The sequence below is a fragment of the Dendropsophus ebraccatus genome, chromosome 15, assembly GCF_027789765.1.
Source record: "Dendropsophus ebraccatus isolate aDenEbr1 chromosome 15, aDenEbr1.pat, whole genome shotgun sequence".
Lineage (NCBI taxonomy): Eukaryota > Metazoa > Chordata > Amphibia > Anura > Hylidae > Dendropsophus > Dendropsophus ebraccatus.
In genome coordinates, this window is record NC_091468.1 from 46004639 (window position 1) to 46020813 (window position 16175).

The 16175-nt window shown below is 42.4% G+C and overlaps 1 protein-coding gene across 3 annotated transcripts in view; it reads left to right on the plus strand.

The window, feature by feature from the left end:
• The window catches only part of EML6 (EMAP like 6), a 120651-nt gene that overhangs the window by 43751 nt on the left and 60725 nt on the right, over window positions 1-16175 (plus strand). For all 3 annotated transcript variants that reach the window (XM_069955520.1, XM_069955521.1, XM_069955522.1), the window contains 5 exons: window positions 1184-1351; window positions 7149-7255; window positions 11482-11600; window positions 13402-13588; window positions 15900-16005. In XM_069955520.1, coding sequence (XP_069811621.1) covers window positions 1184-1351; window positions 7149-7255; window positions 11482-11600; window positions 13402-13588; window positions 15900-16005 — 687 coding nt within the window. The remainder of the gene's footprint in view (window positions 1-1183; window positions 1352-7148; window positions 7256-11481; window positions 11601-13401; window positions 13589-15899; window positions 16006-16175) is intronic.

The following is a 16175-nucleotide window of genomic DNA, read 5'->3' on the forward strand; positions in this document are numbered from 1 at the left end:
CGAATGGGGGATCTGATCGCTTTGCCGCTTGGGTCCAGATTTCTTGGTCTCATTTTGGGAATACAAATGTTAAATATTTATTATATGGATGTAAGGAAAATTTGGGCCTTTTAAGAGTACAATATTTTTTTTGTCTAAAGATGAAGCTGTCAATGAATAATATAGCAGCTGTGCTTTGGGTCTGTTAAATAATGCACTAGATTTTTCTCATCCAGAGTATGAATGTTGACACGCGTTACATTTACCTTGCATGAAACGCAACTGCTGAACAACCAAACCCATGTGCAAGATAGAAACATTGTTTAAGGGGAACTATCAGCAGGTTAGCCCCCTATAGTGCCGGGGACGCTGAGGAGGAAGGTATGTATTACCTTCCTCCTCGGTGCCAGTCAGATTCCGGTGTTAGTCAGGGTAAACTCTTATCCGGAGCACCGTTAGGAGCACTGCCGTGTCATCCGGCCCACCCCTTCTAATGATAATTAATGGAGGGGGCGGAGCTGTGCTCCTAACAATGCAGCGGAGCGAAGATTACTCCGGCTAACAGCTCAGGTGCGGTGCCGAGGAGGAAGGTAACATACAGACCTTCCTCCTGAGCATCCCGAACGCTATAAGGGGCTATCAGTAGAGATCATGGAATAGCGCTGATGTTCAGGTTCGTACGAACTCAAACCATCGGTCTTTGACTCCCGCAGTCTTCCTGTTCCGTGGGGAAGGTGGAGACAGCCCGAGTCCCGCCTGGACAACAAGAATACAACCTATGGCCCAGGCTGTTCCATCATCTCTAGCTATCAACAGGTTATATTTGTCTAACCTGCTGGTAGTTCCCCTTTAAGTTCCCCTTTAAGGCTAATATATTACACAGTGTAATTTGTAGGTCTAGCTTTCCTATGAACTAAGCAATTCGATTGGTTAGTATGGGCTTGCCCTCCATTTTTTTTGTCTTCAATATTTTTGACCTTCCTAATATTTCTAAAAAGCCATGCTGAATTTATTCAGCCCACTATGTACTGTCCCAAAAAACTGCATGAATAAAAAAAATCACGACCAGTCCATCCAACCATCTGGCTGAAATAAGCAGACCTCATTGGCTGCAGAAGTACTTTTTGGGGTCTTGTGTAGGGGGTATCTATGGATCTAATTTGAGACTACTATTTTATAATCTCATTTCTTTTTGTTGTTTAAGGAGCCAAGTTTCGTAAATACGTTGGCCATTCTGCTCATGTTACTAACGTCCGCTGGTCACATGACTTCCAGTGGGTTTTGAGCACCGGTGGGGCTGACCACTCCGTCTTTCAGTGGAGATTCATTCCTGAAGGAATGGCAAATGGCCTCATTGAAACCCCTCCTCAAGGTGAGTATATTTGTTCTTCTGCATTGACTAGACAATATCTTAAAGTGTACTTGTCATGACGGGCCGCTACCGGATCAGCAGCAAGTTCATCTGTTAATCCAGAAGTTTGGGTCCAATGGGGGTCATTGCGTGTTGGTATCCAAAAAGACCCAAACTTCTGAATTAACAGAGGAACTCCGTCAGCCGGCCATCATGAAAGAGTATCTAGAACATGTTAAACTTTTTTATCACTCGAGGTGTGAGTGTTCATACTCGAATTAATCAGTAGAAGGAGCGTCATGTGACAGAGACCAGGGAGAACAAGCTAAGAATGCACCACATATGGTTGTGGTATGAAAACTCAGATCCAAAGTGATCAAACTTTTGTATGTTTCTATGAAATGTTGTTTTTTTTTTTAATGACTTAGGCCTTAAGTTAACATGAAGAGAAGAGGTTTAGAAAGTCTATTATGATATCTGATGTATACATGGGAGCATGTTAGATTCCCCAATCTAGTCTGTTTTCTTGGATCACCACTGATTTCAGGCTTTACTCTTTGGCATTGCTCGGGTATATTTGCTACTGTAAAAATCCACAATGTTGCAAACATTAAAGGGAATCTGTCACTAGGTTTATTCTGCCTTAAATGAGGGCAGCATAAACTAGTGACAGAAATGTTGAACAGACCAGCGTATTAGGGTATGTTCACACTCTCCGCCGCAGAATCCCGCCTGCCTCATTGTCCTATAGTGTCTCTATGGGTGGGCTTGCACATCTCCACTTCTGTCCCTCTCCGCTCAAAGACATGTCAATTCTTTGCGCGGAGAGCGGCAGGAGTGGAGGCGTGAAAGCCCACCCATAGAGACACTGTGGGACACTGAGGCAGGCGGGATGGAATTCCAACGATTTTGCTCAGTGTGAACATACAGTTACATAGTTTTGTTCAGCCTTTCCCCTAATATGCAGGAGAATAGGATTCTTGCCGCACCCCTCCCCCCGTCCTCCAGCTGCTGATTGACAGTTGATTGCCTTTACACAGCATGAATAGACAACTGTCAACCAGCAGCTGGTGGGCGGAGTTTTCGGCTTCTCATGAATATCCAGGACTACTGGGCTCATGCACATAATGGAAAGGACTACTTATTGTCCACGTTATTCAGGAGGATATCTCTGGATAAGCTGCACAGAACAATGTCAAAGTCATTCTGATCATTTTGTTCAGCTGTCACTAGTTTATTCTACCCTGAGATAGGACAGCATAATCCTACTGACAGAGTCTCTTTAAAGTAAATCTCTCAGTTGACCTATAGGGAGGGACAGGGGCGTAACTAGGATTCATGGGGCCCCATAGCAAAAAATAGTATGGGGCCCCCCAACATGCTCACCTGTCCCAGTGATATGGTGCTGTCCCCCCTTCGGCAGCTCTCAGACGCTGTGTCCTGGGGTGGGGGGTGAGGAGTAGCAGGTTGGTCAGAGTTTATGGGCTGCTCTAAGTCCGGGGGTGGGGTGGGGAATTTTTGACACTGGAGGCTCCTCTAAGTCAGGGTGACCTCCATTATACTGACTACTATACAAGATGCTAGGAAAGCTGGGTGACCTCCATTATACTGACTACTATACAAGATGCTAGGAAAGCTGGGCGACCGCCATTATACTGACAACTATACAAGATGCTAGGAAAGCTGGGTGACCTCCATTATACTGACTACTATACAGGATGCTGGGAAAGCTTGGTGACCTCCATTATACTGACTACTATACAGAATGCTGGGAAAGCTGTGTGACCTCCATTATACTGACTACTATACAGGATGCTGGGAAAGCTTGGTGACCTCCATTATACTGACTACTATATAGGATGCTGGGAAAGCTGGGTGACCGCCATTATACTGACTACTATACAAGATGCTAGGAAAGCTGGGTGACCTCCATTATACTGCCTACTATACAGGATGCTGGAAAAGCTGGGTAACCGCCATTATACTGCCTACTATACAGGATGCTGGGAAAGCTGGGTGACCGCCATTATACTGACTACGATACAAGATGCTAGGGAAGCTGAGTGACCCCATTATACAGGATGCTGGGAAAGCTGAGTGACCCCATTATACAGGATGCTAGGGAAGCTGAGTGACCCCATTATACAGGATGCCTGGGAAGCGGAGTGACTTCCATTATACAGGATGCAAGGAAAGCTGTGTGACCCCATTATACAGGATGCTGGGAGAGCTGAGTGACCCCATTATACAGGATGCAAGGAAAGCTGAGTGACCCCATTATACAGGATGCAAGGAAAGCTGAGTGACCCCATTATACAGGATGCAGGGAAGCTGGTGACCTCCATTATACAGGATGCCTGGGTAGCTGGGTGACCCTATTATACAGGATGCCTGGGAAGCTGAGTGACCCCATTATACAGGATGCAAGGAAAGCTGAGTGACCCCATTATACAGGATGCAAGGAAAGCTGAGTGACCCCATTATACAGGATGCCAGGGAAGCTGGTGACCCCCATTATACAGGATGCAGGGAAGCTGGTGACCTCTATTTTACAGGATGCCTGGGTAGCTGTGTGACCCCATTATACAGGAGTCCTGGGTAGCTGGGTGACCCTATTATACAGGATGCCTGGGAAGCTGAGTGACCCCATTACACAGGATGCCTGGGAAGCTGAGTAACCCCATTATACAGGATGCCGGGAAAGCTGAGTAACCCCATTATACAGGATGCCTTGGTAGCTGGGTGACCCCATTATACAGGATGCCAGGGTAGCTGTGTGACCTCTAGCTGGCACAGAGAGTTACCATCTTTTTTGCTGTCCATGGCTCTCTCTTCAGGCTCTGCACTCTTCCCAGTGAGTTTTTAGATCACCCATGGTGTGCTCCGGGGGGGGGGGGGGGGGGGCTTGCCGCAATGGGGGCAGGGCTTACCGGACGTACCCGGGACAGTTGGCAACTAAGGAGAGGGGGACATCCCTGACAGCGGCTGCCGGACAATCGGATAGTACTGTCAGTGCTGTAGCACCATGGAGGCAGGGGAGACAGGCTACGCTTTGCCAGAAGGGGCCGGGCCCCCTTGCAGCCAGGGCCCCATAGCAACAGCCTTCCCTGCCTCCATGGTAACTACGCCTCTGGGGAGGGGGCTGACTGAATTCTAAAGTCATACAGCTAAGTATATTGCCTTTATACAACTGTGGCCAATCAATACCATCAATATGTGGCCAATTAATATGATGCCTAAATAATGACAGGTTTACAGATACATTACCGGGTGGTCTAGGGGAATGAAGGGGTTAAAAGGGTACTGAAGGCTTGGTTCACACTAAGTTTATGCAATCTGTTTTTCATCCATTTTTTGGGAAAAAACGGATGCATGTATGTGCATCCGTTTTAATCCGTATTTCCATTGAATTCCATTATTAAAAAAAACGGATCCGTTTTTGTTTTAACGGACACAAAAATGAGGTCGACTACGTTTTTGTGTACATAAAAAAAAAAAACGGATCCGTTTTGATCCGTTTTTTTCATAATGGAATTCAATGGAAAAACGGACCAAAATGGATGCACACACATGCATGCGTTTTTTGTTTTTTGCAAAAAATGGATAAAAAAAACGGATTGCAAAAACGTAGTGTGAACCCAGACGAAATCAACTAGTGTCAGAAATGTCTACAGATTTGTTAATTACTTCTGATAGGGAGGTTGTAGGTTGAACCTGATGGACTGTTTTTTCAATCTTATTAACTATGTTACTATAGGAATCTCAAGCCTTCCAGTACTTATCAGCTGCTGTATGTCCTGCAGGAAGTGGTGTATTCTTTCTAGTCTGACAGCGCTCTCTGCTGCCACCTCTGTCCCTTATAAGAACTGTCCAAAGCCGGAAAGATTTTCTATGGGGATGTTCTGCTTCTCTGAGCAGTTCCTGTCATGGACAGTGATGGCAGCAGAGAGCACTGTGTCAGACTAGAAAGAATGCACCACTTCCTGCAGGACATACAGCAGCTGAAGGCTTGAACTTTTTAAATAGTAATGTAACTTTCTAACACCAGTTGATTTGAAAAAATGTTTTTCCCTCCAGAGTACCCCTTTAATAGTAAAGTTCTTGGTGGTCCCGTTATAGTGACAATATATATGGCACATTCACATGTTTTTTTACTCATATTCTTAGATTTAAAAAACTGCTAAAAAACACAAATATTAAACACATCTCCAATATAAAACATCCGCTGTCATTTGGGTTGTGAACTTTTTTTGATTTTTTTTTTTTTTGGCTCCACTTTTGAAAGTGTAGCTTTTTAGGTCCATTTTCCACAGCTCACAGCACCATCAAATACATTCAAAGGAGACTTAGGTTTCAGTGATTATTTTATTCTCTAAGAATCCTGCCAGTCACTTCGACTAATATGTTTAGGGTAGATGATGGAGGGATTACTTGAAAATGTCTTGCTGACAAGTCACGAAGTGGATGTGTGGAGACAGCAGGATGATAATATAGATTTACTGCAGGACTTGACGTATAGATTGGTGCTGGTAATGTTAAATTTAGAATATGACTAGAAGGGTCTTCTTGTCCTTGGAGGGTCACAGTACATTTATAAACCATGCGTTATCTTGTGCTGCATATACCAAAACCACACACATGTACTGATATATGTACTACACATGGTCACAGTATGTATGTACATATATATGTATATATATATAATATATATATTTATATATATTTATATATTCTGGGATTATAAATTAATAAAAAAAAGGCTAGCCTAGAGAGCATTGTATATAGTGTATACATACTACTGTAAAGTGTATATATAATAGGACATAGTGTTATGTTGTAGAGTTTTCGGAGGATGTCTTATTTTTGGGGAAACGGTACATATTAGTCCATATTAGTACATTTTAGTCCAGAGCGTAATATAGTGTTATATAGAGTATATATGTTATAGTATACAGGTATATATGGAGTGAATACATAATAGTATTACTTTTTATTTAGAGTTTACACTTATTACTATAGAGGGTGTATGTAATAGTTTAGAGTAGTTGATATAGGGTATGCATAGTAATATACAGTGTTACATAAAGTGTAGACATGTTAGTACAGTGTGTTCTATATAGTTTATACAGTGTTATATAGAGTATATATGTCATAGTATAGAACATTCTTTATAGTGTATACATAGTGATATACAGTATTATAGAGAATGCTATGTAATGGTATGGAAGCGTACACATGGTGATACAGAGTGTTGTATTGAGTGCCCTATCTAGTGTATACACAATGATAGTGTTATATAGAGTGTGTATGTGATAGTATAGTGTGTCCAATAAAGTGTACACATAATGATAAAATTAATGTTATATAGAGTGTGTATGTGATAGTATATAGTGTCTTATATAGTGTATACATAATGATAGAGTGTTATATACAGTGTGTATGTGATAGTATAGAGCATGGGTCTCCAAACTGCGGCCCTCCAGCTGTTGCAAAACTACAATTCCCATCATGACTGACAGCTAAAGCTTTGGATTTAGCTGTCCAGGCATGATGGGAAATGTAGTATTGCAACTGCTCGAGGGCCGCAGTTTGGAGACCCATGGTATAGAGTGTCTGCTCACATGCATAAATCATGATACAAATCTATAGCTGTTCCCGAGCTTGTTTCGGACGGCTGTAGAGGCGTATACCTCTAAGTAAATCCAGCCGGGGAAAATGGGGAAACGGCAGTCTTGATAAATGTCCCCCGTAGTGTATACCTAGTGATATAGAGTGTCGGAACGTACATGTAATACTTTTTCTTCTTTCCCTGTGTTAGAAGGGATTATTGATTCCTGCAGTGAAGAGTCGGATTCAGATGTATCAGACGTCCCTGAACTTGACTCCGATATCGAGCAGGAGACACAAATCAATTACGATCGCCAGGTCAGTACAAAAGTGCGAGGAGCAACAATTGTGCGGTTATAAGACCTTCTAATGAGTTTCTTTCTTCAGAAGAGGTTGAGAATTTTTCACATCATTATATTCCAGTCTGTACTCGGCAATACCTGCATGGACAGGAAAGCCTTATAAAATGTAACAGCAGTCTCTTATGATGATATATACACTGATCAGCCATTACAGTCCATTAAAATTTAAAAAAAACTTTTGACTTGTTAAAGTTTTGATTGACCCAGCTCTGAGTGTCCAGACCCTTACCAATCGTGGGAACGAGCGGGGAGGATTGTGCTGCAATGTCAGTGAAAAGAGCCGGGCTCCATAGACTTACATTAGGAACCCGACTCATAGTCAGATGCGATGACAGGAGCGCACATCATGCGTCCCTGTTATCTCTGCTGCGCGGGGGTTGATCCATGCCGCAGTCCGCATTAGGACATGTCCTATTTTTTCACGGTGGGGATCTCGGCACATATCATGTGAATGGCTGCATTCACTTAATTAAGTAATGGTACCTAAAATTGTCCGCGGGTGCGGATCTGCGTCCACGAACAATTTTACGGGACGTGTGAATGCAGCCTAAACTCCCATTGAAAATAAAAAGATGGGATTTATTTAATCCATAGCAATACAAAATAAAAAGAACTAGCTGACGTGTTTTAGTCTACAGGTGATCCTAACAATGGCATTTAAGACTTTGCAGGTTGGAAGAGGGAGCAAAAAAAAGCAATTGAATCTGTGATATGTGTCACAAGTTTTTACAAAATAGCCCTTTTTCCGAAGCAAAGGAGCTTACCCTCTGGTGCCACCTATTGGAGACAGCATCCCTCCCATGACCTGTAGGACTCCACACATTTCAAGGAGAATCCTTACCCCTTCACTCCCATGACAGTGGACTCTGTGCCAGCCAGCACCCTGCTCTTTAGTCCCATTTTGGAAGAAATTTTAATGTAGCTAATATTCTACAATGATGATTGAAGGAAAAGGCCAATCATTGACTTGTAAGGATCTCCAGCAGGTGGCACTAGAGAGCGAACTCTGCAGGAGAGCTAATTTGCATAATCTTTCCCCATTGGAGCTTGTATCCCCTATCAGACTCCACACATTTTGTCACTCTCCTTAAGGAGAAACCTAACCCCTTCCGTCTCTTTCTCATTTCTTACTCTTAAAGTAAATATGTGACTACATCATCTTTACTCAGCGTTAATCATGTTCCATTTTTACTTTGTGGTTTTTAGCTGCAGTGTATACATAATAGTTCAATCAAACAAATTACCCTGCGCCTCCTCCAATACCTACAATACCAATCTAAACAATTCATTTTCTCAATGGCTTTGTAATTATTTAACACAAACTCATTTGTGCGAAGGATAAAAGAATGCCGGCATCTGGAATAGCAGCGACTTTAGTAATGACATGTATTTTCTCCCCCCTGCCGGCACATCATTCTTTCTATATTCTGAGCCTGCGTCTGGATTTCTGGCAATAACCGATGGAAACATTCAGCATTTTAATTAGAGTGAGAGCCTGCTTTTCTTATACACTGCAGAAAGCAGCCATTCATAACCGCCATGTCAGCCCATTAATGTATGTGCCGCCGTACACTGACAGGAAGGCTGCACAGCGACTACTAATAACATAATTGACTGCTTCTAAACAGATGCTTACCTGCGCTAAAACCAACGCGTCTCGCTACATTTTGCAGCGCAACCACTTTATAAGAATCTTCATAACTATAGAAGGTTGACTTTAATAAAAAAAAATTGCCGGACTTCTCCTTTAAAGTATGGTATTGCGCCCCCCCCCCCCCCCCCACACACACACACACTTATTACGGGAAATGCACGTAGGGGGAGACTAATCAAACTGGTGTAAAGCAGAATTGTCTCAGTTGCCCCTAGCAACCAATCAGATTCCACCTTTCATTTTTCAAAGAATCTGTGAGGAGTGAAAAGAGGAATCTGATTGGTTGGTAGAGGCAACTGAGCCAATTCTACTTTACACCAGTTTGATTTATCTCCCCCATAAAGTGCTTTTTTCCTTGCACTTACTTCTGCATCAAGGCTTCATTTCCTGGATAACATGGTGATGTCACTTCCTGGATAAAATGGTGATGTCACGACCCGACTCCCAGAGCTGTGCGGGCTGTGGCTGCTGGAGAGGATGATGGCAAGGGGATGCTCTGTGTCCCTCCAGTGTCCTGTGTCCCTCAGTGTCCCCCTGCTATCATCCTCTCCAGCAGCCACAGCCCTCACAGCTCTGGGAGTCTGGTCGTGACCACCATGTTATCCAGGAAGTGACATCACCATGTTATCAAGGAAGTGACATCAGCATGTTATCCAGGAAGTGACATCACCATGTTATCCAGGGAGTGACATCACCATGTTATCCAGGAAGTGAAGCCTTGATGCAGTAGTAAGTGCAGGGAAAAAAGCACTTTATAAACATTTCCCGTAATAAGTGTATATTGGGGATTTGTATAACTTTTGGGGGGCAATACAATACTTTTTTTTTATTTTAAATTCTCCTTCTCCTTTAAAGCGGGTCTTCAAACATACAGCAGGTTCAAAATGGCGGGATGCTGGTACTGATGTACTATGTAAAATCTTGTCTTTAAATGACAGTCATGTTTAGTCCATGGCCTAATGTTCTGGTGACATCAATATGGAACAACATATGTATCTTTGTACAATATGTACCAAATGCTTATTGTAAAAGGTGACACTACTGTGCATAGCCTTTTCTACAATATTTCCGGTGGAGCATGAATAGCGGATAAGCCTCCTCATGCCCTTTGGCACTTTCCTCGAGGTGACATTACGACTTTCGTACCACAACACAGGCCTTTGTGCAGCCAGCCAGCACCCTGCTCTGTACTGACCAGGGGGTCACAGTGCAATATAGACACACAAAAGCACATAAAATGGCACAGCTCACTGCTAATGGCAAGACATAAACCCAATACAAATATAAAAATAGCTAAAAGCAGCACCCACCTTGCTAAAGAAAATCTCCATAAAAATAATGAGGCTCTTGTCGTACCATTTGCAAATAGTGTGTACCATCCCACCACGTTAAGGTGGCCTCATGCCCGGGATGGAACCTACACTATACTCTGGCCTCTCCATAGCATATAATAAGCCTATGCTCTGGGCATGCAGGATCCTACTAATACTGGCCAAAATAACCCCCATGGTGGGATGGGTGGAGTGCACAAACAAGTAGCTCCCCCTATCTACTACACAGGCAAATAGACCAAAAAAAACTTTGGTCAGCTCTCCTACAACACCATTAACACTAGGCAGGTGCCCATTGCTATGGGTGAAAATGCAGACACCAAAAAACATAAAATGCAACAGCTCACCACTAATGTTTTGTAATATACTCGCTTTACTTTTCTTTTGAGTTTAATGGTATACAGACGGCCAAACTTCTCCATGCCGATATTCGGTCTTGTCTCTGGTCCAAAAAAAAGAGACCAAACATAGGAAGTCGCAGTCCTTTGTGCGTTCACACAAGGAAAGACACCTGTTTATCATACAGGTTGTATATCAACTGAAGGCAATTATATAATTGACCTTTGCTAATTATATTATCGGCTCTGCAGCTTACCAGGAGACAGTGCTCTTTGTTATGCAACAATTCAGTCAGTATAATGTCACTGTGTGGTTACAGAGTTTTTTGGTACTGTGTGACAGGAGAGCTAACCATACAATGCAAGCACCCTCAGGATTATCTGCTACTGAATGTGGACATGCAGTAGCTGTACAAATGCGCAGTAAAGGGAGACATCTAGTGGCCATATGTATAATGCTGATTTAAACATAGAAAACAGTGCCTCTTTAAATAGTCAAGTACTGACTTGAAGGGATGCTACCTCCAAAAGGTGGCACCAGAAATTAAAATTGATAAAAGCAGATAAAAGCAAATGTTTACACCACTTTCTCTGATTATTGCAACCTCTTTATTTTATATTGAGAAGGAACCTACTCAAGTTCTGGTTTGCTGACACCAAGGGCTCTAGGTGGAGTCCTACATTTCCCTCTTTCGTTTTATATACTTACTATGTGGCACATCTGTAGTATTATAAAGAGTGTCTACTTTCCCTTGCTCGTATTATTATCATCAGTGTGGATGCCTGAGCAGTAGCCAGTCCTGTATAAGAGACTGGCTGTAGTACTGCATGGTTACCTTTGTAACTTCTTCCCTTTCAGGTTTACAAGGAAGATCTACCTCAGCTCAAGCAGCAAAATAAAGAAAAGCAAAACTCATTGCCTTCCCTTAAAAGAGAAAAAGCCCCAGAAGAAAGTTTGAAGTTAAAATTTGTACACGGGTAAGTTTACACATCAGCAGTCATTGTGGGGTATATAACGCAACCCTTAAAATCATAAAACACCAGTCATCACGAACCATAATCATTGGGGTAAACCAATTTGGCTCCTGCCTGCCCTACCTGCCTTGTATGATAGTGTCTCTATACCCATGCAGTCAAAGCTGGTGGGGCAAGGAGAAGGCACCAGGGACCACCCCAATGACTCATTGTGCAGGCAGCATAAAAGTGATGTCAGGTCCCCTTTTAGATTCAACTTTTTAAAGTTACTTTTACTTTACCTTTTTATTTTCTTTACTTTTCATTTCAATCATTACATTTCTAAATCACAAGGTTAAAGTGGGTTTCCACTGAAATATACTTTTTTTTATATATGTTGCTGCCCATGGTGAGACTAACAATTCATGCCATACTTGTTATTATCTATTCACTCCTTCCCCCAGTTCTGAGCTGATGCTTTCTGCTGAAGACACAAAAATCTGTGTGAGCTTTTCTCTCTGTCTCCCCCCTCCCTCCTGAGACAGCTGATGTAAAGAAGTCCCTATTTGCAACTTTGTACTGCTGGGAGGGAAAATGACAGTGAGTTTATTAGCAACTTGACCTCATATTAACCCTCCCAGCATTAAAAAAAGAAGTTAAAAAGTCACAAATAAAGGTGTTTACATTATCTGTTTCAGAAGGGAGGGAGGGGGGAGACAGAGAGAAAAGCTCCCACACAGTTTTTTGTGTCTTCAGTAGGATGCAGCAGTTGAGAAGGAGGGGAAGGAGATTGAATAGATAATAACAGGTATGAAAGGAAATGTTAGTCTCACCATGGGCAGCAACATATGGAAAGTTATGTTTGAGCGGAATACTCCTTTAGTTGCATCAGAAGTGTATGGTGTATGCAGTACAATTCTTGGTGGTACAAGTGACTCTCCCTGGTGAAGCTCCTGTTGCAGACTTTTTATTTGACTGTTCCAGGGCGGCTGTGTTATCAGAGCACAGTCTCTTTTTAAATCATATTAATTTTATTGAATTTGCAAGCAGCGCACTCAAACATGCAACAGAAAAACCAAAAGATAATAAACAGAACACCAGGAAGGAGCAGAAAATCATAGCACTGGAGGCCACCTTAATAGATTACATGTAGAAAACCATAATAATGCAATAAGCATAATATTATATATGTTCTCTACGGGGGGAGGGTTAAGCCGCAGTCAAAGTGCCCTTAGCAGTGACTTATCTCTCTGAGAACAAAGGGGTTGGGTAGTGATTTTCCATCACACCTGACCCTTATCTTCACCGACGTTATCTGTGCTGTGTTCCAACGACAATGTTTTAGACTGGCTTTCTTATTAGGACACAAATGCAAACTGACTACGCTATGGCATTGGTGCACTATGTCCTGACTAATAGCTAAATTAGTCCTAAAACACATAGGTTTCCTTGTCCTGTGTATTGTTATAGAACTTCAATACAGTCAATCGGATTTTACTACTGGGTTGCAAACCTTGGATCTCCAGCTGTTGCAAAACTACAACTCCCATCATGCTTGGACAGCCAAAGCTAAAGCGACATGATGGGAGTTGTAGTTTTGCATCAGCTGCAGAGCCAAGGTTCCCCACCCCTGCTGTAGACTGTTGCTGGAAATGATAAGTCTGTGGGCACCACACCAGTAACCACAAATAATTGCAGAGTAGGAAAACTGGGCCTGTTATTTATATGCTTTGGGCTGAGCTCCTTAGAATGAACAATCACTTTATCCAGTTACACCTTTGTCTTTGCTATAATGTATAAACATATTATAATTTTTTTGCCCTAGCTACAGGGGCTATGACTGTAGAAACAATCTGTTCTACACCCAGACGGGCGAGGTGGTGTACCATGTGGCAGCAGTGGCGGTGGTGTATAACAGGGTGCAACATTCCCAAAGACTGTACCTGGGGCACGATGATGACATCCTCAGCCTCGCCATTCACCCGGTGAAAGATTATGTAGCAACTGGCCAGGTAAGAAAAGGTTTTATACTGAATAGCAGTGTAAGGCTGGGTTCACACTATGTTTTTGCAATCCGTTTTTCTCATCTGTTTTTGCAAAAAACTGATGCATTTGTGTGCATCCATTTTCATCTGTTTTTCCTTTGACTTCCATTATATAAATATTTAAAAAAAAGGATCCAAACGCATCCCTTTTTTTACGTACACAAAAATTAGATCGACCGTTTTTTCATCAGTTTTTTTGCAAAAATGGTTGAGAAAAATAGTTTGCAAAAACGTAGTGTGAACCCAGCCTAACTATGCATCACTTATTTGCCTTTAGTCGTCCTTCTCTGAGAGTATGTCCATGTCAAGTAATTTGAGTCTTAGGGCCGATTATCGCTCTGTGGAATAGAGACAACCATCAGCTGATGATCGTGTCATCGACTGATTGTTTATTGAGGTTCAAACCTAAAATCATTGTGCACTGACCGCGCATCGCTGCGTGGAATAGCGATGCGTGGCGGGCGACCAACGATTTCACAAGCACCATACTTTACCTGAGCATGTTGCAGGTCTTCTCCTGCGCTCCTTCTTCCTCCTGGTCCTGCGCACAGCAGCAGCTTCGGTGCGGCCTGTCTGAGCTGACAGACTGATCAGCCAATCACTGGCCCGGACCGCCATGGCCAGTGATTGGCTGAGCGGTCTGCTGCTGTGTGCAGGACCGGGAGGAAGAAGGAGCGCAGGAGGAGACCTGCAACATGCTTAGGTAATGTATGGTGTTTAAACAAGGGCTGCAAGGACATCGGTAACAATGTCCCTGCAGCCCTCGCTAAACGATTATCGGGCCTTGTAATAGGCCCAGGAAACGAGCGCTTATCTAGCAGATCTGCACTCGTCTATATTATTGATCGTGCCCCATCGGCCCGTGGAATAGGACCCTTAGGCTGGGTTCACACTACGCTTTTGCAAACTGTTTTTTCCATCTGTTTTTGCAAAAAACAGATGGAAAAACAGATGCTTTTGTGTGCATCTGTTTTAATATGTTTTTCCATTATAAAAAAAACGGATCAAATTGGCATCCGTTTTTTTTTAACGTGCACAAAAATAAGGCCAAGTGATTTCTGTGTAAAAGGATTTTTGATCCTTTTTTAAATAATGGAAGTTAATGGAAAAACAAATCAAACAGATGCACACAATTGCATCCGTTTTTTGCAAAAATGAATGAGAAAGACTAATAGCAAAAATGTAGTGTGAAACCAGCCTCAGGTTAGGTTCACTTCATGATTTTGCAATTCGTCCCACAGTGCCCATTTTGGAAAACGTGCAGTAAAACATGGTCAACTACCATGGTTTTGTGCACATTACAATTTTTTTTTTTTTTTTCTGTAAGTCAATGAAAAACTGATCAAAACGTACGGCATACAACAACATCCTCTTTTACCATCCGTTTTTGCATCTGTTTTTTTTTTTTTTTTTTTTTTTTTTTTTTCCATTGAACGCATACATTAAACGGATAGCAAAATATATCTTTTATTTCAGGATACACATGTAAATTCAGATCATTGTTAAACTACAATTCCCATTGAATTTCTTCTGGTTACCTAAACCCATGGTAATGGACTGTGGAGATAGGGGCACCTTCACTGGATATATAAAAAAAATTGGGATAATATGAGGAGCAATCATATGTAAAGAGCAGAAATCTCTTACATGTAGGTGAAAATAGAAAAGGGACATGTCCTTCACTTCAGACTTGAGTCTGAGCCCCGGGCACAGCTGCTAACCGGAGATGTTACTGTACAAGTAAGACAATGGACGTGAGCGCAGACTGTCACTGATGTGTCAGCTCATCTGGGCTAATCTATATGTTCGTTGTACAGTGCGGAAAGTGAGTTAAAATGATTTGCGATTCTTTCTTTTTATCTTGACTCAAAGCATTAAACTGGCCTCATTTCAAAAATAGGCTAAAAGGCGAGAAAACCGGCAGCATTGATATGTACAGAACAAATGGTGCATTCCCTTTAAAGGGGTCGTTCACACAAAGAAAGTGACAGAGATTTGTAATTTACTTCTATTAAAAATTCTCGTTTTCCAGTACTTATCAGCCGATGGATGTCCTGCAGGTCTTTCCAGTCTGACACAGTGCTCTCTGCTGCCACCTCTGTCCATGTCAGGAACAGTCCAAAACAGTAGCAAATCCTTATAGAAAACCTCTCCTGCTCTCCATACAGCATACAGCAGCTGATAAGTACTGGAAAGCATGAGATTTTTTAGTAGAAATTTTTAGGGATCACACTTGTTACTGTTCACATTTGATTGATTGTGTATAATTGTGATTTAGATCGGACGGGACGCCGCCATTCATGTGTGGGACACCCAGACATTGAAGTGTTTATCTCTGTTGAAAGGACAACACCAAAGGGGGGTCTGTGCGCTGGATTTTACAGGTACCGTATAATTTACTTCTGCGGTTTTTGCCCTGGTCACATCTGTCGCAGTGAAAACGTGATGCAATGCTGGTTCTGATTTCTGATGGTAATCCTCAGCACCCTGCGGAGCCCCAGAGTTGTTATAGGCCTGTTGACTTCCATAGTTTTGACCGGAACTATGGCAGCGT